This window comes from Hermetia illucens, chromosome 4 (genome assembly GCF_905115235.1).
Source record: "Hermetia illucens chromosome 4, iHerIll2.2.curated.20191125, whole genome shotgun sequence".
Classification (NCBI taxonomy): Eukaryota; Metazoa; Arthropoda; class Insecta; order Diptera; family Stratiomyidae; genus Hermetia; species Hermetia illucens.
Window position 1 is genome coordinate 122832064 of NC_051852.1, and position 21173 is coordinate 122853236.

At 38.5% G+C, this 21173-nt stretch overlaps 2 protein-coding genes across 49 annotated transcripts in view; one reads left to right on the forward strand and one right to left on the reverse strand.

Annotated features, from left to right (window-relative positions):
• Positions 1-33: 33 nt before the first annotated feature.
• LOC119654224 (cytochrome c oxidase assembly protein COX15 homolog) lies at positions 34-6289 on the forward strand. Its single transcript, XM_038059441.1, has 4 exons — positions 34-437; positions 512-653; positions 928-1060; positions 5242-6289. Exons 1-4 carry the CDS (start codon positions 285-287, stop codon positions 6095-6097), a joined length of 1284 nt encoding a protein of 427 aa, XP_037915369.1. The 5' UTR covers positions 34-284; the 3' UTR covers positions 6098-6289.
• A 5000-nt stretch (positions 6290-11289) lies between these two features.
• LOC119653756 (dystonin) overlaps positions 11290-21173 on the reverse strand; it is a 525582-nt gene continuing 515698 nt past the window's right edge. For 29 of the 48 annotated variants that reach the window (XM_038058717.1, XM_038058714.1, XM_038058716.1 and 26 more), the window contains 5 exons: positions 18539-18717; positions 18107-18374; positions 17839-18043; positions 17017-17115; positions 11290-13076 (listed from right to left, as the gene is read on the reverse strand). In XM_038058717.1, the coding sequence (XP_037914645.1) occupies positions 12938-13076; positions 17017-17115; positions 17839-18043; positions 18107-18374; positions 18539-18717 (890 nt within the window). In that variant the 3' untranslated portion in view covers positions 11290-12937. Of the gene's footprint in view, positions 13077-17016; positions 17116-17405; positions 17472-17838; positions 18044-18106; positions 18375-18538; positions 18718-21173 lie in introns of all 48 variants that reach the window. The other 19 variants (XM_038058735.1, XM_038058732.1, XM_038058740.1 and 16 more) reach the window with 8 other exon arrangements.

Here is a 21173-nt window from a genome sequence, read left to right on the forward strand (position 1 = left end):
CTTATTCAATCTCAAATAGCTTCGCTGCGCAGCCAATTATGTTTCAAACGCCATTCGCGCTTCTAGCACTTGTGGTTGTCACTGTGACGTTCTGAATGCAATCATCATCGGAACGACCTACTGCGTTTGCAATAGATCGGAGAGTTTCCGGGCGGGTAATTGTTTCGTTTCATCGACAACAAATAGCTCTATAGTACGTGTGTTTATATAAAAGTTTGTGTACGTGCTGACAAGCCTCAGTCCCTGAAGCACAATCAGGTTATGACAAAAACCCGGCCGGCAAAATGAACTCGGCACTAAGATTGGCTCCAGGCTTGATCTCTTCAACGGCATACAATCTTCGTCCTTCCCTACTATGTAGACACACGAATTTATACAGGAACTTGATGACCAACTCGATAAAGCAAAGGAATCTAGTACCGAAGAACAAACTGCAGGTAAATTATGACTTTCAACTCTCTAAGTAAAATCATGTGACATCAATGCCTTTTCTACGAATTTCTATTTTCAGAATACTTTCTTGGTCCCTAGAAAGGCCTTGCCCCAAGTGGCCATTTGTTCAACAAACTCTGGAGCACAGCAGAAAGGGCAAAAACTCGTCGGGACATGGCTCCTGGGATGCAGTGGAATGGTCTTTGTTGCGGTCATTTTAGGTGCGACCTTCGGTTATATAGTTCTCCTTTGCAGTGTTTGTAGAGTGCTTAGTGTTGCGATTGATAGTACTTCACGATCTGCTTAAGGCATCAAAACTAGTTTAAGTCAAAAGTTGAACACTATAACACAATAAAATTGTACAAATGTCTGCTAAAAAATATTCTAATAAGTGATAGTTCGTGGTTTCAGTATCAAACCTGACCCATTTAGTTTTGTTTTTCGTTCCGATGACTGATGGTTGTTATTGGATAATTTAGTTGTTGGTCATTCTAGGTGGGGTAACACGATTGACCGAGTCTGGCCTCTCAATGGTGCATTGGAAACTGCTGGGTGAATCAAGACCTAAAACCGAACAGGAATGGATAGCCGAATTCGAGCATTACAAACAATTTCCGGAATTTAAAATGTACGTAAACGACTTGTCTCTTTTATATAATATTGCATACTGCTCTAAATTTAACAAAAACTATTCTTCATTTATGAAAAGAGGGCTCTCTCTCATTCTCTATCAAACTTCCTTTGCTACCAATTCGAGATCTACGACGTTGGCTGTTGAAGAAAGAAATCCTCATCGATATGCTGAGTGAGGTTCTTTTTTGTTGAAATTAGTAAAAGTTAAATGTCAAATCTCCCAACCAAACCAGAGTACTCTGAGCGCATCCAGTGCTATGTATCAAAATAATGCGGCATTGTTTTGTAGAAGAATTGGGAATCTTCGTATTAAAACAATAACCGCATGAACTCTAAAACCTAAAAGTAGCAATTCGCGTTCACAATATGAACACAGATAATAGAAAAGCAGAAAAATTCGGTGACTCGATGCCAAACCAGCAGTTGAGCTGCCACGCAAAGTCGGAAGCGCGACGATAAAGCTTGTTTTTTCGTCATTTTGTTAGAAAATCGGGTTCATCCTAGCGACGCCTCCAAATTGATGGTTTTGGAGCCTCTTGATACTAGCGTCACTTCCCTGAAAATTGCCTTTAATTTAGTTCTATGCAATCCTCTGATATTCCTTTACAGTTTGTACGTACCATGCCGAGCTTAGGTAGCATAGTGGGACTCACTGCCGCAGTGCTACAGCTTGACGATACGAGTTGTCCTTGTGTTTTTTTGAATAAAACGTCAACGTAAGCCTTTTGAACAGCACCTGGCTCAATGGCTACGACCTTTGGCTGGAAAAATAAACTTTGATTTATTTCTGGAGTATACATAGTCTCCTTAACAATGGTATCGAGCGCTTCCAGAGTCCTCTCCCCCTTTCAATTGAAGGAGAATTCGAGTATAACACTTTGTTGGAAGGCATTTAAATGGTGACCGTACATAACTATCTTCATCATTGGTGGCACATTGTTCGGGCACAAATGATTTTTAAAAACAAAATAAAAAGAGTCAGACCGACCACATCGAAATCAAAAAGCGTCAACCAACCTAGTTAACTATGGAAATATGAAGACGGATCGAAGAACTTAAAGGGTTGAAAGCTATGTTGCGAGCAGGGTGAATGCGACGCGCTAGAACTTCATTACCATGACAAAGTTCGAGAAGTGCAGTGTAACGTGCGCAGTGGCAAAGAAGCGAAGAGAAGCCACTGCAAATAACAATAGTTTGGACACCATATGCTGCAGGTGGTCGATAGCGTTTCAATGGTCTTGTAAAGGGGCGTTAATGGTTAGCACTTCACCACGACTGTTAATCGCATAACCTCCTGTCAAGTTCTACCTCTTGTAAATGATATGCAAACTAGCGTAACATACGGATACGGACTATTCCGCAAATAAATTACCTTTGCTGCCGATGGGCTCAAGCGAATCAAGTTCGTGGGCCTTAACTTTTCCCCGCGAATCTTGGGAAATTGAGATCTTTGCCGGTAAAAGAGGAGAAGGGGATGATCACTAATATTTTAAAAAAAACCAATCATACGAACATGTGTCTATTTAAAAATCACGTGTCAATCATCAAGTGAGACTGATGCCTGCTGATCATATGGCTTCCAGATTTGTTTTTAGATCACCAGGAGACAAGAATGGTCAACTGATAAGCACAAGTCTTAATAACCTTCAAAGACGGGTCAGTCAAGGATTTCTTTTCGGAAAACCCGAGTATGGAACTGCCCCGACCTCTCAGAAAAATGACGACTATATTTCAAGCGAAAATATGTAAATGCCATTTTATTGGCAGCAGAAAAATGTTTGGGACAAAAATGGTGGGTTCGTTCCACTCGAACCTATTCCGAGAGTCGGGCAGCGTGATCAGCACTGAATAGCAACGACATATCAAGCCAGTTGGCGTAAAGTTGTCACTAGTTGATGCTTGAACTTGGCCAATTTAACGAAACATTCATGATGACCCACATCACCAGAGACCCCTCATCCACTATTAAGTCTATCCTGAAGAGTGAAATTGCAAAAATTCACGCAGCCGAATGAACAAATTTAAATTCCTGAACATCTTTGTGAGAGAACCTAGGGCTGCTAAAGCGGTATTGTCATTGTCCCTTAAGGGGTCACATATAGTTGCAGTAGGTGAAATGACATTTTTTGTTTTTTTCCTATAACTTGTAAGTAAATATTTATTAAGAAAAGCTGTTAGCAACATTGATTAATGCATATTGTGTGGTACCTATATAAGTTTAAAATAAAGGAAAATATTTAAAAATGGTGCAACTAAAGCTATTACCTACCTAAAGCACCTAATTAATTAGGCACTAGCACTGAAGAAGGAGTCACGTGGTCTCCGAAACAATTGTATGCGGGAGGAAAATAAAAATATTTACAGTATAAGGAAAAACACCTAGTTCTTTTCTTACATTATATATATACTGTAAAAAAAACATGGACATTAATTTCAACTTTATTTGTGCTTTTACATATATATTATTGTTAATAATTGATTAATTGTTCGCTCCATTTGGAATGAAAATTTGATAATCTGATCTATGATATAATACTAGAGTGAAACCCCCAAATTGAATGAAAATCCTATACGTGTACGTGAGTGCCTGCCGTGTATGCATAATTCCACGGTCCTTTTCGGGCAAGCATTGGTTTGGGGTCCAAATTAGAGAGTAACACAGGTTCAAACTGAGTGCAGTTGATACAAGTTCTATCTAATTATCCTCAACCATATGCTTTTAGAGGACCTTACTGATTCCCATGCTACCAGATAAGATACGATGGGACTTGGTGGCAAGAGCTATTTCAGATGAGTTTCTTGTAAACTCGGGTCTGATCGCCCTTTTAGGGCGGCGCTCTTCAAAGACATCCTCCAAATTGAATCAAAAATAACAGGAGGAGAGTAAGGTGAGATCATTTGCTTACTGGGAAACCAACATCAAAAACTTTATTATTAAAGATCTGTAGATCTATGTAAGTATATGTAGAATGTAAAGATTAAAATGCATTGGACTCTGAGGAAAACGATTTTGTACTTCGGTCGACTCTTCATGTATATAAGCTGAGAAATTTTGATTTCCGCTGCGATAAATCATTCGGAATTATGAGCTTGAAAAATCCAATTGGACCTTCAAGTGTGTTAGAACACTTCATTTAAGACCGTAACCATACACTACAGTAGCACTGTAGGAGCCAATGTGGTTAGCATTGCGCTTGACTCAGATTATTACCCTGATTTGACTCAGGTACTCATTCACAGCTGAGTCGACTGGTATCCGACGTCAAACCATAATACAAATCTCACTGCCACCAGTGAGATTTCATCTATGACCTTCCATATGACAGCCTTGTGCTCTAACCACTCATTTTGAGCTTTTGCATATTTATATTTAGGATGGTCAGATCTATCCCTATATGTGTTTTTTTGTATACGAAACGAAACAGCCATAAGATATCTCTGGTATTCCTTTTCTGTTGTTATGGAGATTATTTTTTAATACAAGAGCTGGAACTAAACTTTCTATAAAGAAAGCTTCTTGTCAGAAGACAACCTGACTCTTTAATGAAGGATCCTGTCAAACACAGCGTTAAGGACTTTTTACAGAGTGTTGGCGTTACAATGGTACAAATTTTAATGATGGGCTTAATTATGGAAAATTCAGGAATATTATGCATTAAAAGGGAGAAAACATAGTCTTGATATGGAGCAAATTCACTTAAATATGGTATTTCCAGTGTTTTTGCGCATTAATTTTCCATTCGCATTAAAACTCCGAAATGATTTTCGTCGCAATATTAATAATTACTTCGAAAGATAATGCTGCCCGTAGGTGTCAAGGTTTTCCAAATAGGAAAGAATGAGTCATTTTTAGTCTTACTGAAAATTTTTACACTAAAAACATTCTATTCAATATTTTTTTGATTAATTGAATTTGGTATTGTAATTTTTTGCTAATTTATAATAACAAAAGTCCGCCTTTAACAAATTTTTTTTTTATAAAACCAAGAAAACTTTGCCCCTCTTCCTCTACTTTGTTATTAAATGAGAAAACCTAAAAACCCTGCAATATGGGTAAAGAACCGACCATAATATGCAAAGTATTGGGCGATAGTTGAACCAATGAATATTTTAATAGTAATATATATTAGTATAAATAGTATGATAGTAATTCAAATTATCGTTTTATATTTTCAGCAAAAACCCAGATATGACTTTAAAAGAATTCAAGTTCATTTATTGGATGGAATACTCACATCGGATGTGGGGACGCGCGATAGGAGCCTTTTTCGCATTACCAGCTGTATATTTCTGGACCAGAGGATATTTTTCGCGTGGAATGAAAATACGTACAATAGCATTCGCGGCTTTGATTGGAGCACAAGGTTTAATGGGCTGGTACATGGTAAAATCAGGACTAGAAGATCGTTTCCATAAAGAGAGCGACGTCCCACGAGTTTCACAGTATCGCCTTGCATCGCATTTAACATTTGCATTTGTTTTGTATACATTATTCCTATGGTCAGCTTTAGATCATTTACTTCCTGCCGAAAAACTGAGAGGTGAAGTTACTAAAAGCGTCAAAAGATTCCGCTGGTTTGCGCATTCCACCAAGGGCATGATATTTTTAACAGCATTGTCCGGAGCATTTGTGGCCGGTTTAGATGCCGGACTTGTATACAATTCATTTCCAAAAATGGCTGATCGATGGATTCCCAGTGATATTATGGCGCTTGAGCCAAAACTTTCTAATATAACAGAAAATCCTACTACAGTTCAGTTTAATCACAGAATTTTGGGCGTAACAACACTTTCTCTTATTTCTGGACTATGGCTTCTATCTAGACGTAGAATTCTACCTCGCAGAGCATATTCTGCTGCAAATGCTGTCGCGATTATGGGATGGACTCAAGTGTTATTAGGTATATCAACTTTATTGACATATGTTCCGGTCTCTTTGGCAGCCGCGCATCAATCTGGATCACTCGTGTTATTATCACTTGCCGTTTGGCTTACTCATGAACTGAAATTTTGCAAATACATACCAAAGTGATTTATTAAGTGCATCTTTTTTAATGAATAATAATTATACAGTAGACCTCATTTAACGTGATCACTTTGACAAAGTAAAATTGATGGCATATGAACTTTATTCTTTATAAATTTGCACATAGAAATGGCTTTATATTACTGCATTGTATATAGTATAGTTTTTGTAATAAAGAAAATAATTTCATTGAATTAACTTAAAGTGCATTTTTATTTTTTACTTCCACAGATATTCAACATATCGGAAGTGGTCTAATAAACCAATATGAATTTTCTACTGATTGAAAAACAATTTCGCTGAACAACTGATTATCCTTGCGTGTTTCACTCCCTAACATTCCACTGACAATATGTCAGCAAAATGTATCAGGCAAATTTTCTTGATGAGTATTCTGACGGGTTTGTGGTTTTTCGATTGACCAATTACAATCGGTTATCCAAAAAATCTCCTTCAGATTTCTAACGAGGGTCATTTTCATGTTTTCTGATGGTCCATTACAGGTTGTCACTTTTTTGTCAGTTGAACTGGTCTGAAATTATCAGAATATTTCGCCTGATGCATTTTACTGACGTCTTATCAGTGGAACTTTGAGGAATCAAACACAAGGAACTTATAGGATTTATTAGAATAATTGCTAAATGTTTGGCAGTTTCTTTCGTTTATAATCGTTGATTCATACGTAAGAAGAAATACATACTTCATTAAATTTATTTTTTTTAGCGTGTAAAAAAATGTCTGGTCCTTTTTGTTTTAGCAAAGCTAACTAAGGCCTTACTGTGGCACAACGTTTTGAAAGCAGTTCATTTCTCGACGTATTGTATAATTTTTGCTAATTGAGTTTTGTTACTTAGGCTAAAAAGAGAAAACGCTCGAAAAATTCAAAAACGAGAAATACATCGATACAAGTCCAGGTACAGACAAGTGAAAAGTTGTTTGTGCGCAAAAGCGATCCCATTAAGCGGGAGGATAATGGTGTTAAACGGGCGAAGTCATATGAAAAACTATGTGAGTGATCCTATTAACCGAACAATATCAGTTACCACAATCAAATTGAACTGGATTCGCTCTTTGATTCTGAAGATTTTTTAAGCAGTCACTCCAGGCATGCAGGAACTTAGGATTATTGCAGAAAATTTTTCTTCAAAACGTTGATATATTCTACAGTGAATGTATTACATTGTAACTAAATAATTTTCTGTTAGTTTTTTCTTTTCATATTATTTTGATGTGTTTCGTTTCCAAGATGCCAAATAACTGATTCGTTAACCAAACTGCCAATGTGAAATCGCTTGTTAGCTCTGCAAGCGGCTTATTCGACTTGAAAAGCGACACCAACTTTTGCCTTTTCCACTGAGCAGGGAATATTCCTTCTTTTAGGCATGCCTCGGAGGTACTTCAGCTGTCAGCTTCAAGCCTCTGTTAGGGATGCTATCCAGATTTGGGGCGTGGACTTCGCTGATCCTATCACATTGTTCTCGCAGCCCTCCTCAGTAACTCGAAGCACTACGCCCTCGTTGATCTGGAGCACCACTTTCCTTGTGCTATTTTTTTGGTCAGCCTCTGGTAAAGCCTCCTTCCCCGTAAAAGAGCTCCTGCTAGAACTTCCTATGTTGAACAGACACATTGTATATGTCTTGCAATTAACTTCTTACAGAAAATGGGACAAAACTAAGTGCAAGCAGTTTCTTAAAAAATACCTGTTCTGTTGTTACCATGAAATAAGACAAGAAGATGTTCATATGTCGAAGAGCAATTTTGAAGGAGGAGGTCTTATGCGACTCATTGCTTCATTTCTAGAAAAATTAATTCCGTTATGTACAATGAAACGTTGTAGGTGCTCCTAACTCTTTCATTGATGAGAAAGAGGATGAAGACTGTATTTGTCAGTACAACAACGCCCCCATACATGTCTTCAGGAGTGTTAGTAGTCTTAGCTATGTGTGGATTTATTAAAAAAAAATCCTAAGTAAGATTGCCCATAGAGCTCGGGGGAGGGGGCGTCCTCCATTTTAATGGCCTTAGGATGCCAAAAATCAGTGGGAATTGCAAAGACCGCGCCGCTTGACGATCTGACGCAAGGAAGACATCGACTGAGGATGTGATCCATCGTGAATATTCTCTCTAGATGGTGGTCATCGTTTCTGGGGTTTCTCTGCTCCACGCGAATTAGTTATACCAGTCTTGACTTATATGCACAAGCTGACCCTTAACCGAAACTTTTCCTATAATACAACATTGTTCCATTCATGATAGTAATTCAGCCAAGACACATTATTACATATCAATATGAGTTTTCAAATTATCTAAATTATTTAATTCGTGTCAATATCATTATCATTTCGCAAATGCAAAACTCTTTCAAAGCATCCTTATCTTAATATTAATTTGAGTCAACATTCTTCTTTTCTCCCTTTGAACACCCCTAGTACACCAAGCGTATTCAAAACACATGAAGATATCAGCAACAGATTATAATGTTCCAAGTGGTAAGCAGTCACAAGCTTCGAATCCACCTGCAATTTTGAGCAATCAAGTCGCGGCCGAGGCATGAATTATGGAGGTTTCACGTTCTCCCACGGATAAATCCTACACTTAGTTTACACTTATATATTCCTGGTTCAAGATCCCTGGATTCGTTTTAACAAAATCTGTGGTAACGGATCAGTAGAGATCAGCGGTTAGCATCCTGATGTCAATCAAGTGCTGCTGAACTCTTAATAGGTTGTGATGCGCATACTCAATTTTTTGTTGGGAAAAATACAATCCCAGAGGAGACAAGCTATTTGATTTTATCACTTCCTACGTTTGTGAGGCGAAGAAGAAGGGAAGTAATTTAAACATTAAGAATATGCACTTCAAAGTTGCTAGAGTTTATTAGAGACTGACCGCAGATAAACAGACTGTAATACAAAGATGGAATCCTAAGAAAACGATCTGGACAAAGTTTTACGAATTTCTAGACAACAAAAAACAGTTCCTGACTTGACTGAGGACTCCTTTGGCGATTGAAGTTCGATTTGAAACTTTCAACTGCACACTTTTAGAATCCTTGAAAGAGACTTATCCAATTACCCGAGACCAAGGCGGTGGAGCCGCGAGCTGCAAAAGCTCAGGAAATTAATCAGAGGAATTGTGAATGAAGAATGCAGACTGGTTAAACTTCCGGAACTCACAGGGTGAATATAGGCGGATAGTAAAACATTCGAAGCGAAGCGCTTTTAAAGCATGCTGTGAGAAACTGGAAGTCGAAAAGAGACTTCCATGCTGTGCAGAGTCCTTTAAAGGGTTGAGTTGACCAAGCTGGACTCTCTTAGAAAATTGGATACCGGAACATCGGCGAGTTGGAGGTCTCACCAACTGAAGACGACGGACAAATACTGCCACCACCAAGTATAGAAGAAACAGTCCGTGCAATTCATCGGCTCAAAAATCATAAGTCGCCAGGAGCCGATGGAATTACAGCCGAATTGCTTAAATACGGAGGCGACCAATTACACCAAGTGGTTCATCAACTTGTGCTCAAGGTGTGGGACAGCGAATCAATGCCTGACGACTGGTAAAGAGACATTTTCTGTCTCATACATATCACACAGTGTAGCAATTATAGAGGCATCACGTTGCTGAGCACCATCTATAAGATATTCTCCCCTATCTTGTTAGGCCGGATAGCCCCATACGCCTAGAACATCATTGACCCAACCACTGAAATATGGACATCACTTGCACAGCATAGCCAGGGTAAAATTGTACACGACCATGAGAGAATTCGGTACTCCAACGAAATTGATAAGACTGACTAGGCTGACCCTGACCAATGTCTGAGGCCAGATAAAAGCAGCAGAATTACTCTCGAGACCATTCAACATCAAAAACGGTCTAAGACAAGAGGATGCCCTATCATGCATGCTCTTCATGTCCACCCAACTACTGGCCTACGCTGACGATATTGATATCATGGGAAGAACAACCCGAAATGTACAGTTTACCTCCATGCAGATCGAGCAGGCGGCGCGAGATCTTGGGCTGCACATTAATGAAAGCAAGACGAAGTATATGGTGGACGAACGAAAATTACAACCGATAACAGCTGTGACGATGAAATCCGCGTACGGTTTTTGGCAGCCAACAGAGCTTGCAAAAACTGTTTCGCTCGAAACGTCTCACCATAGGGTCAAAGCTCTTACTGTAAAGACTGTAAGGATGGACGATTCCGTAGCCTATATAATAATAATAATAATAATCGTTGGCGCAACAATCCATATTGGATCAGGGTCTTGAAGTGTGTTAGAGCACTTCATTCAAGACCGTAACGGTACACTAGGAGGCAATGTGGTCAGCATTGCGCTCGCCCGAGATTATTACCCTGATTTAACTCAGGTACTCATTCACAGCTGAGTCGACTGGTATCCGACGTTAAATCACGATACAAATTCCACTGCCACCAGTGAAATTTGATCCGCGACCTTCCGTACGACAGCCTTGCGCTCTAACCACTCAGCTATCCAGACACGCGCTTAGCCTATATAACGACGAAATCTATGAGCGATACCACGACCGTCTGGTCGTGGATAAAATCGGGGATGTCTGGAGTTCCTTATTAAAGCAGACCTAGACCGGATACCGATTGTTGCACCGTTGATAATGATGATGACGATAATGCGCTCCGGCTGCGGCGGTTAGCATCACATCAACTAACGAAAATCCTGCGAAACAAAATGAATACCACCAAGTTCGACGTACGTAGAGGTTTTCCTTCTCCCCCATCTAACATACTAACATACATACACACAATTGGTCTTTGAGGATATCTTTTTGCATATTACTTACCTTGTATATCCCAAGCCAAAGGAGCGATAAGTGCATTCTAGATAGAATGAAACTATGTAAGCTCAATCGAGACAGATAACAAGTTTATTTGAAACAATTCAGTCTTCAGTTCGGCCTTGTAGAATCGATTTATTTAGATATTCTCTAGTTTTCTTTTAAATGCTCCACGCGTCTGCCCATTTGGCCACCATTCAATCTATCATATCAAAAGCGCCCGCATATTACACAGTTTAACTAGCAAACGCGTGTCACGTGGGTGCTGATGAACCCACAGGGTCGATTTACACTTCACGATTGGATGGTTATTCTGGCCACTCCCAATTACTATACTCATTAAATTGGTAAGTTTGTATCAATACAAAAAACCGTTGACGTTATATTATTTTCGTTTTATTAAGCAAATTTTGTTATTATATATCCATATTTTTCATATTTTTTACAATATTTTCTGATTCTTTTGTTCGTTATAAATTAATTGGCATATGGATTGGATTCGAGTTACACAAAGGTAAGAGGAAAACATAAAAAAGCCAGATTAGTTTTGCAATCCTTGTTAATAGCTTTAATGCTACATCAGAAAGAATCCTTGGTCGAGAATATACTCTCGATTGTAATAAGCAGAAAAGAACAATATAATATTATCGCTTTGCTTATATGTAAGATTTTATTTTTGTATTTTTCCTCCCTTTCAAATAAAGCTATTATAAAGTAAAAGTAACAAAAATCAACTTCCGAGGAATAATATAAATAATAATAAATGAAACACATTTGATAGATAAGTAGCAATATTTCTTTCTTTTTAAATAAAGAGCAAACAAATGACAACAAAAAATATAAATCGAGTAGAAATGTTAAATATAAATTAATAACTCTTGGTACTATATTATCAGCATTTTTTATTTTTTTATAACTTTCATACTTTTATATTCACTTTGAGCTTAAAATTATGACTTTTTTAGTAAAAAAGAATTTACTTTATAAATTATTAATAAAAATATATCATATTTTATATATGCGCACGGAAAATCAAAATATCTATGAATCTAACAAAAAATATTTTAAGATAATTTGTTATTGTGGTGTTCGGTCTACAGTGTTCTCAGATGAATAATTTATAGTGAAATTAAATTTCTTTCTTTATTTATGACTATTAACTAGGAATAGTAGCTGGCAGAGAATATGTATTAGGCGTTTACGAATTATGTAATTATTCATTAGCGAAACAATTCGATTTTGTCATACGAAAAAACTGGCGATTTCTTTCGTACAAGATAATCAAGCGTTTCGCACTATTCGAAATATAATAAATTTTCCGTACACTTTCCATTTTTTATATTTTCATCCGAATTCTTTACCAAATCACGTTTTAGTTACTTCAGTTATCATTTTTTCACTTTCATAGTTTTACTGACACTTAACCAAATAACTACTATAAGTAGAAAATTATACAATTTACGAATTAATTTGTTTAGTTATCTAACTGCTATTTACATAAACCCATGGTTTTGTGCACTCGGCACAAAATGAAATATGTATTTTTCATAAATGTTTCTATTCACTTCCGAACGTTTGTTAATCAACTGTGACGTTGTTGCGGGTGTAGGTATATTAGTATATAACATTTTCAACAGTTCGAAATCCATTGTTAATATGTTAGTCTTTCTGATTTTTGTTTGTATCTTGTATGTTTTTGTTTGTATATGTTCAGCTGGCGTAGTATGTACCGTGGTACATAATTTTATCTGATTGCTGGCAATTGTTTCATTTTCTTTATAGTATTCTAACAAGCAAACATAACATTTTCCTAATGTATAAACACAAGATAACGTAAATTTAAAAGTTACATAAACAAAATGGTCCCGTTGCATTTTAATAAGTAAGTGTGTTTGTTACAATATCCACTTCTCGTTAAACATCTGAACAGTAATTATTTATGAAATTAGGGAAATTTCAATTAACACTGCAAAGAATGATAGAAATACATTCGATGTTTTAGTGCGGAATAGGTGATGTCATTTATAGCCTGAAAGGCTCCCGTTGGCTGGTTGGTGTTCCTCCACGTGATTTCCGCGGTGGAGCACTTGTCGGTGGTTCCATTGATCCTTTCCTCGGGGTCTGCATTCCAGACGGTGTTGAGCTTCCACTCAAGTTACGCCTATGAAAATTTACAAACGATATTAATTCGGGCCAGAAAATTATCTCAACTACATAAAAAAGCATCGATTCACGCCACGTACAAAGCCAGTAAATTTTATATTGTACAAATGGCTTGGGCAGCCTACAACCATTTATTGTCTATTATCATTTGGTTTTGTACAATTTCTAAGCAGAAACACTAAGATTTATAAAATAAAATGTATTCAACCAATTTCAAAACTAAATAATCGTAACCTGAAAGCAACAAATTTCGATTCGCTGAACACCCAAGAGACAACGATAATTGGGATTTGTTAGTGCGCTGTTTTTTCGGATGGGTTGCCTTGAATGGGTTATTCACTGAAGCATAAGCAATGTATGCACGTAGGAAAATCACTCTTGGGAAGGGAAACCAAGAAGATGGCCTGTCCTGGCGGCTTTTGCATCATCACGACATGAAAACAAGAATGACAAGAAAAAACGTTACAAGGAATTTTAGTAGTTATGTCAGCGCTACCTGGAGAAACGCCTGGAACCGGAAAGTTTTTAAGGAGACTCAGGATAGACCACCTAAGCCAACAATAGCGGAACTGAACAAGAGGAGAGCAGCAGAGATCAGTCCACAAGAATAGAATGCACACAAGAAACCCAAATCCGAATCCAAGAAGGAGAAAATCCCAGATATGTTAGGGGCAAGGGTAGGAGTGCGGAGGCCCGTCGTTAGCTATGCTAGTACAAGGGTATTCGTCTGGCCATATTGCGGAAATCATTTCCGACCAGGTCTTACACTGTCAGACTACGCAACGGAGGTCAGTCAGAATAGTTTAGGATCACAGTTCCTAAATTGCCAGACTGGAAGGAAGCTAGACATGAGGGCTAATTGGACCTACCTTCCGCAGGAAGAGTTTGGTTCGATTGTCGACCTAACGTACGTGAGTGCCTACTTGAAGAAGAGAATAGGCACTTGAATGAACACTATACTAATATCTTCCTGACGAGGCGTTCAATTTCCAACAGGAAACTCAACGCCTAGTGAAGACAGGAAATTAAGGTGTCGAAGTCCTGACTTTGTCAAAGGGTAGTTAATTAATTAGTTTAGTTTACTGGGGGGAGCCGCAGCTCCGAGGACTCAGGCCATTGTTAGGCACATTGTACTATCCCCGTAAATCGCCTATTCAATGGCTTCCCGCCTACGGTGTTCGCAGGCTTTAGCAAATCTAAGAACATTCTCCAGTGGTAGAGTGTGCAGATTCTTCATTGAAGAAAACCTTGCCAAGGTGTTTTCGTCTAAGATCTGAGGATGCCGGGCAGCTGCATAAAAAGTACAGGGCCGTCTTCTCCTCCTCCTCCTCACATTGGCTGCACATAGCCGAAATCACTAACCCAATCTTTTTCATATGGTAGTTTAAGGAGCAGTGTCCCGTTAAAAGCCCTACTAGGGTTTTCATGTCCCCCTTCTTAAGGGACAACAAAAATGCCGCTCTAGTGGCCCTAGGCTCTTTCATAAGGATTTTCGCCTGCCGGAAAGAGTCCAAATTTCTCCACTCGGCTGCGTGGATCCTTGCAATTTCACCCTTCAGAGTAGACTTGACAGTAGATTGCGGATCCAGTCCCTTGGCGAATCAGTCTGTCAGCCTCCTCATTGCCAGCCATGTTAGAGTGCCCCGGCACCCCTATCAGGAATGGTTCGTTCAGTCGGCCAAGTTTCAACAGCACCTGATGACAACTCCACACCAACTCATTTGATATGCCGTTGCCATTTAGTGCTGATAATGCTGCCCGACTTTCGGAACAGATTCGAATGGTGCGACCCCTCCACTTTTATCCCAGACATTCTTTTGCTGCCAATGAAATGGCATATATCTCCGCCTGGAATATGGTCGTTATTTTTTCGAGGGGTCGGACCAGTTCTATAATCGGATTCTCCGAGAACACCCGATCCACCCTCCATCACTGACCCGTCGGTGAAGATTATTAACTCTGTAATCTGAAAAGACTCATGATCATTTGTCGACCATTCTTCTATTTCGGTGATTAAGACAGTGTATGTCTTTTTAAAGACGAATCTGGAAACCATATGATCGGTCGGCATCAGGGCTATCGGATGTTTTTCAAGATAGACGTATGACCGTGTGATTGGCCGCCTTTCCACGTTCCAATGGTATTGAGCCTATATGCGTCGTTGGCTGCTTTCCATTTCACCCCCAAGTGAACGGGGGGTAAATTTAGGATAGCTCCAAGTGCCACAGTCGGCGTAGTATCCATTGCTCCCGTGATACTTAGGCAACCAAGTCTCTGAATCTGCGTTAGTAGCTTCCTGCTGTTAGCAAAGTTCCGCCTTGGCCACCAGAAGATACACGCATACATCAAAATCGGTTTTATTATGGATGTATACATCGAGTATATCCGTTTTAGTGAAAGTCGCCAGGTCTTACCTATCGCATTCCTACAGCACCAGAGCAATCTGCAGGATTTCTGATATTGTTGCTGGATATGGTGCTTCCACGTTAACTTGGAGTCGCTTAAAATAAACCATTCGGAGGAATAAAAAGAACTGTTTCAGTTTTGTGACCATACCGATATAAACCTTTGGAGTGGATCTACAGAATGGTAGTGAAAAGACTGCGAAGATTACCTCAGGTGACGTGCGCATACCTCCTGACAGAGATAGTTGCCACTCTGTTTCCTCACCACGAAACGAAAGACATACCGCGGAACAACGGAAGACATACCGCGGTCCAACTGAACGAGTACGTAGTACCTACAATAACTGGGAAGGACCTGCGGGAAGTATGTGGTAAGATTGTTGATGAGAAGGCCTTGGGTTTAGATGGCATTCCTAACAGAACTTTGAAATTGGCAGTGAAAACTAGGCCCGACCAACTAGAACTGAATTAAAGGAGCGTTGACTGGCATAGATGTTCCCAGATATTAATCAAATCTGGTCGAAAATTACTCCTCAGAGAGGACTTTCTGCTTCGGGGTGGATGAGGTACCCAAACAATACATCGTAACAATGGAGGCACCACAGCGGTCAACCAACTACTGGTCCCCTGCTATGGATAGTCATGTATAATGATTGCTTGCTCTTTCTGTCCGAGAAGAGGCTACGATTGTCAGCTTTGCAGATGATCAGGCTGTATTTATTGCAGCAAAACACCCAGCAGATGTGGCTAGAAAGAGCCTGATTGACTTTGGCGGATGAGAAGTCAAGATATTTGGAGGAAACCAAAAATTAGCGGACGTGCGAGTGTCTAAAGGCAAATCCAATCCGCGAAGTAATATGTAAATGGTGGTCTCCCGGAGCTGGAGCTGGAGAGCCCGGGGTGGTTTTCGGTGGATGTAAATCCCACACGCGTCCGTTCTAATCCTGTGGCGGGAGCAGGCGTGTCTTTCTAAGATTTTCCATCTCCGTATACGAACAAAAAAAAATTTAAAATTAAGGGATAGACGTGATTGTATACTTGTTGACCGGGGAAATCAGTGATTAGAACGCCTTTCTTACTAAATAATCGCGACTCGAACCTCAATGGTAATAAAACGGTTTAAATAGTAGGGTGGACGTGGAACATCAGTCAACTCAATGTTGAATAAATATCTCAGTCAAATCGGGATAAAAATTCCAGTTAGCCTGCTAGGCAGGGTTATTATCTTTATATTAATTGCTCTAACTCGCCACAAGGCTTGGGTAATTGTCTCTGTATATATAATTACTCAATATCATGGCGAAGGGAATGCAGTCGACGTGTTATAAACGACTTGAGACTTCAATGTTGGGGTACAAACTAGAAGCGCTTTGCGAAGCAAAAAATGACACAGTAACGTATATAAAAATATCTATGTTTGCAGCGCAAGAAGCGAACTGAAAAATCAAAGATGAAACAGAACCAGTGACACACGAAATAACTTAAAAGGAAATTCACCAACACAACGAATTTTTCTTCTTTAAACTACTTTACCCTGAATTGCTTAATGATAAGCTATTCGTAGCTGAACTGGAGCCACTCGAAGGAAATGATTTATCATTTGAATGTTGCCTTACTGGTATCCGTGAGCGGCTTTATATTAACAGGATCAAATTTTTAATATGATTTACTGGAAATTACTTACAACTACTCCTAATAATAGTGACACGTTTAAAAATAAATGAATGTATGAATGTAATGGGATGTCTAGCAGAAAAGGCTTTCGTAGATATTTAAACATTCACTAAATTAGGCAAGCAAAGTATAAAGTGAAATTTAATTCCTAAAGATGAGCAAGTATAGATTGTTATCTAATAAAATCAAGCCAAATACGAATAACATAAAAGTTAATATAAGAAAACATAAACAAGAAAACAATTTACCTAGTTCGTAAGCCACTTAATGCACTTAGGGCCGGTATGCTAGATGATCTACTTATTCCGCCATTGCTGTATCGTTACCAATTTTATTTTTCGTGTGTTTTCAGTATATTTTAGTGGTTTTAGTTTGTAGATTTCAAGTTTTGCAATAATCATTAGTTTATGGTGGTGCCAATTCGATTTGTGTTTTAATATTTGATTATTTTCAGTAAGTAAGGAGGATAAATGCAAGAAAAACATTTAGAAATTAAAATATCTTTTTTGAAAAAAATATCTTTGAGGGAAAGCAAAAATTAAGATATTAATAACAAAGCGAATTATTAAATGTAGAATTGAATAAAAAGAGACATTCCAAAAGGATGCAATATTTCAATTGATTTTTAATTATGAAAGTTGATGAGCTTAGAATTATTTAAAAGTGGAAATTAGGAATTACCTTGTGGGTGCTGGGCTTGCGGAACCAGAAGCTGTCTTTCGTGCTGGTACACCGTTAGTTCGGAACGATATCGGTGTACGAGTTGTTGTAGTAACAGTTGATGTTACTGACAATCGAGATGGACGCGGCGTTGTGCCGGTCGCTGATGAAGTTGGTGTCGATGTACTACCGAGACGTCTTTGAGGAATGCGTGTTGGGGTGTCATCTGGAAAAGTTATTGAAATTTAAGCACTGTGATATCATGATAAGGGTTCAATCTTTGTATTACCTGTACTATCTAGTGATAGTGAAGATCCATGCCTAGAAGGTGGTTTCGAGCCTGCACGACTAGCCGGACGAGAGTTCGGTTTAGAACCTCCACGTGAACCGCCTGGTGTTAATCCAGGAGTTCTTGTGTAAGAAGGTTTTCGTGGTGTGTAACGTCCTGCAGCACCTAAGCTGCTTTCATTGTCACTCAGTGAATCTGGGGTTGAAGCAGACAGTGATGACCGTGATGGACGCGACATAGCCACTGAACGAGCAGACCTTTCTCTGACCTAAATATGACAAATACAGGTTATATTCCCAGTACTAATTGGGTGCTATCAGAAATTTATACATTAACGAATCGTTGTGATAGATATTCAAAGATTGCACAACATCTCTTACCAAATTTCCTCCAAGCAGGATCTGCTTTAGAGAATTACCCCGGATAACTTACCCAATGTGTCGATGGATGACAATGAGGTGCATGTGGGCTTAATGGAACTGAACGGCTATTATTACTCCTTACGAAAACTGTGCCGCCAGCTCCCATGTGTAATGGATATGCACAAGGTATTTGCTCCTGTGCACGCAGTCTTTCAAATATTGGCATAAGTTCAGCTAAATGTTCGTCGACTATTATTTTTTTTGTTTGTATGTATAAAAGTGATGACGGACAGAATGGACGAGCGATAATTTACGAGAATATAGAATAAAAAAACAATAACAATAAGAACAGTAAGAAAACATTCCAGTAAGTGGAAGCATTTATGTTTTTTGTAATTTTCACTTCTGTTTGATGACAAAACATGGAATTCCGCCGAAGATGGAATGATCATTTAAATTCAATTGATATTTCTATGCTCTAGGACTGTGCTTTGTAATTGAATAGAATAAAACATGATACTCGATGGCTGTACGATTTTTTTTTTTCATAAACAAAAAGTCATGTTCACTTCAATTTCACATTTATATATGTTCTGTGTATAAACACCGGATCAATTTTGAATACATGCGCTATGACTGTGCCGCATAACCTCCTCCGTAGTGCTTTAAATGAAGGTAACAATGACATACAGACTTAAATTATCGCTGCTTTCGCAAAATTATAAGCATATACAGTACATGATAAGCGACAATGCAGTTTAATAATATTAACTTAAATATCCACGAATAGATGTGTTTTTAGGACATCACTAAAATGTGACACACATTAATTGAAAAAAGCTAGATAATTCCAATTTATAACATAAATCCTGTTTAATTTCACAGATATTTCTGGGCTGATACAATTTCTTGTGCAAACTTGAGAACGCATAATAATTATTCTCCACTTTAGAGAGACTTTACCTAATTATATAGAAAGAGGACGGTTGTTTACAATCAGACCCATACTATTATAGATCCAAACAATTATATATGTCACAAGTTCTGAAAGAACAGCTTTGTAACTTGATTCATCAAGAAATCTCAGCGAATTCGAGCAGATTAACATATATCTCTTTGGTTCCATAAAAACTTTAACCTACGATTTTGGTGAGTTCCAACTATTTGCGGATATGTATTGCTGGTTTTTAATGGGATGGTTAAAGAGGATAGTTTTCAATTAAAACAGTAACTTTTCATTTTGAGATAGAGGTTCACTATTACTCAATGCGCGAATCTAAAAACCCAGGTACCTCAACATCCGCAACAAGTTGTTCCCTCCGTAGTGCAAAATGAGTTCAACATATAGGAAGTAGCCGAAACTATTACTCGAAAATTTCAGCCCTTCGTCTACATCTTTTTTACCGGATTATTCTGGTCCGACAGAATCTTGAAAGAAGAAGTTCGTTGAGGTACATACCAGATAGCCGCAAATGTGTTAATTAGAAAGCAGAAGTAGTAGTGGATAGGTCACATACGAGGGTTGGCATTTTCATTAATAGCTATCCTATGCCGTGGATGGCCGGCGAATCGGTCGTCTGGCAAAGAAGCCCAATGCTCCACATGGGATTAATGACAATCGCGTTGCCTTTAAGGGTCTGATATGTGAAATGCTTTGAAATTATTTTAAAGCACACACCCCCATTAGAGAGAGGACCATGATGTGTTCCGTTCAATAATAGAACAAATTCGAATGAATTTAAGCTGATTGAAAAACTACCTTTGCATATTTGATACTAAAGATAATAAAGAATATGTTTTCAATCCAATTGAACACAAGTGTAAACTAATAAAACTAGACTTGAAAATGAGAAACTGTGATTTCATTTTCCACATGATTTCCCTTGGCTTCAACGCACATGATCTACCGTTTCTCCAATATCAGTATTCCTTGTCGGAATTGAAAATTTGGAAGCTGTGAAAATATCTATCTTTAGCCCTATCAACTTCTTCATTGGATGCGAAGAACGTACGCTCGCCAGAAACAATTTTCCTGAGAGTGCTAAATCAAAAAAATGGGGGGCAAGCAAATCGTATTCCAAATCCGACAGTTTCCTCATGGCAAAAGTACATGGAGACGCATTATATTGATGAATGATAACTTTCTTCTTGTTGAAATCAGGCTTCTCCTCAGAAATTTCGACATCTACCTGGTCAAGAGGTTGGAGTGATATTTGCCTCTAATTGTCCTGCCTTTTTTAGGGCAATCAATTAACAGGATCCATTTCGTATCCTAAAATACACTGGCCATTACCTTTTCAGCAGATGCGATCGGTTTACTTTCTTTGACGCTAACCACACTTCTTCGACTATTGTTTGGTTTCTGGCCTATGGTGTTTGGCCTATTCATGATTCATGGTGACAAATCGCTATTAAATCGGTCCCAACATTGTTACGAACACCGTTTGTGCATTTATTTTTGATCCATATTCAGTAAATACGGCATCCGTCTTGTGCAAAGCCCTAACTTCAATAATTATTTGTGCAACATATTTCGCATCTTCCCCGTAACCTCAGCTATTGCACGCATTTATCGCTAGACACAATATTGTGCACTTCATCTATGGATTCCGGTGTGGTTATGGTTTTTAACGATGCTTCACGTGGGTTCTCTTTCAGGTTTTTTCACGTTTAAATTCAAGATGATTCAAGATGAGAGAGTTACC

Excerpts from the sequence above, each read along its gene's own strand:
- LOC119654224 (XM_038059441.1), top strand. The coding sequence starts at position 285 with ATGAACTCGGCACTAAGATTGGCTCCAGGCTTGATCTCTTCAACGGCA. Across the intron at positions 654-927 it reads CTTTGTTGCGGTCATTTTAG|GTGGGGTAACACGATTGACC; the intron begins GTGCGACCTTCG and ends TGGTCATTCTAG. Across the intron at positions 1,061-5,241 it reads CAATTTCCGGAATTTAAAAT|CAAAAACCCAGATATGACTT; the intron begins GTACGTAAACGA and ends TTATATTTTCAG.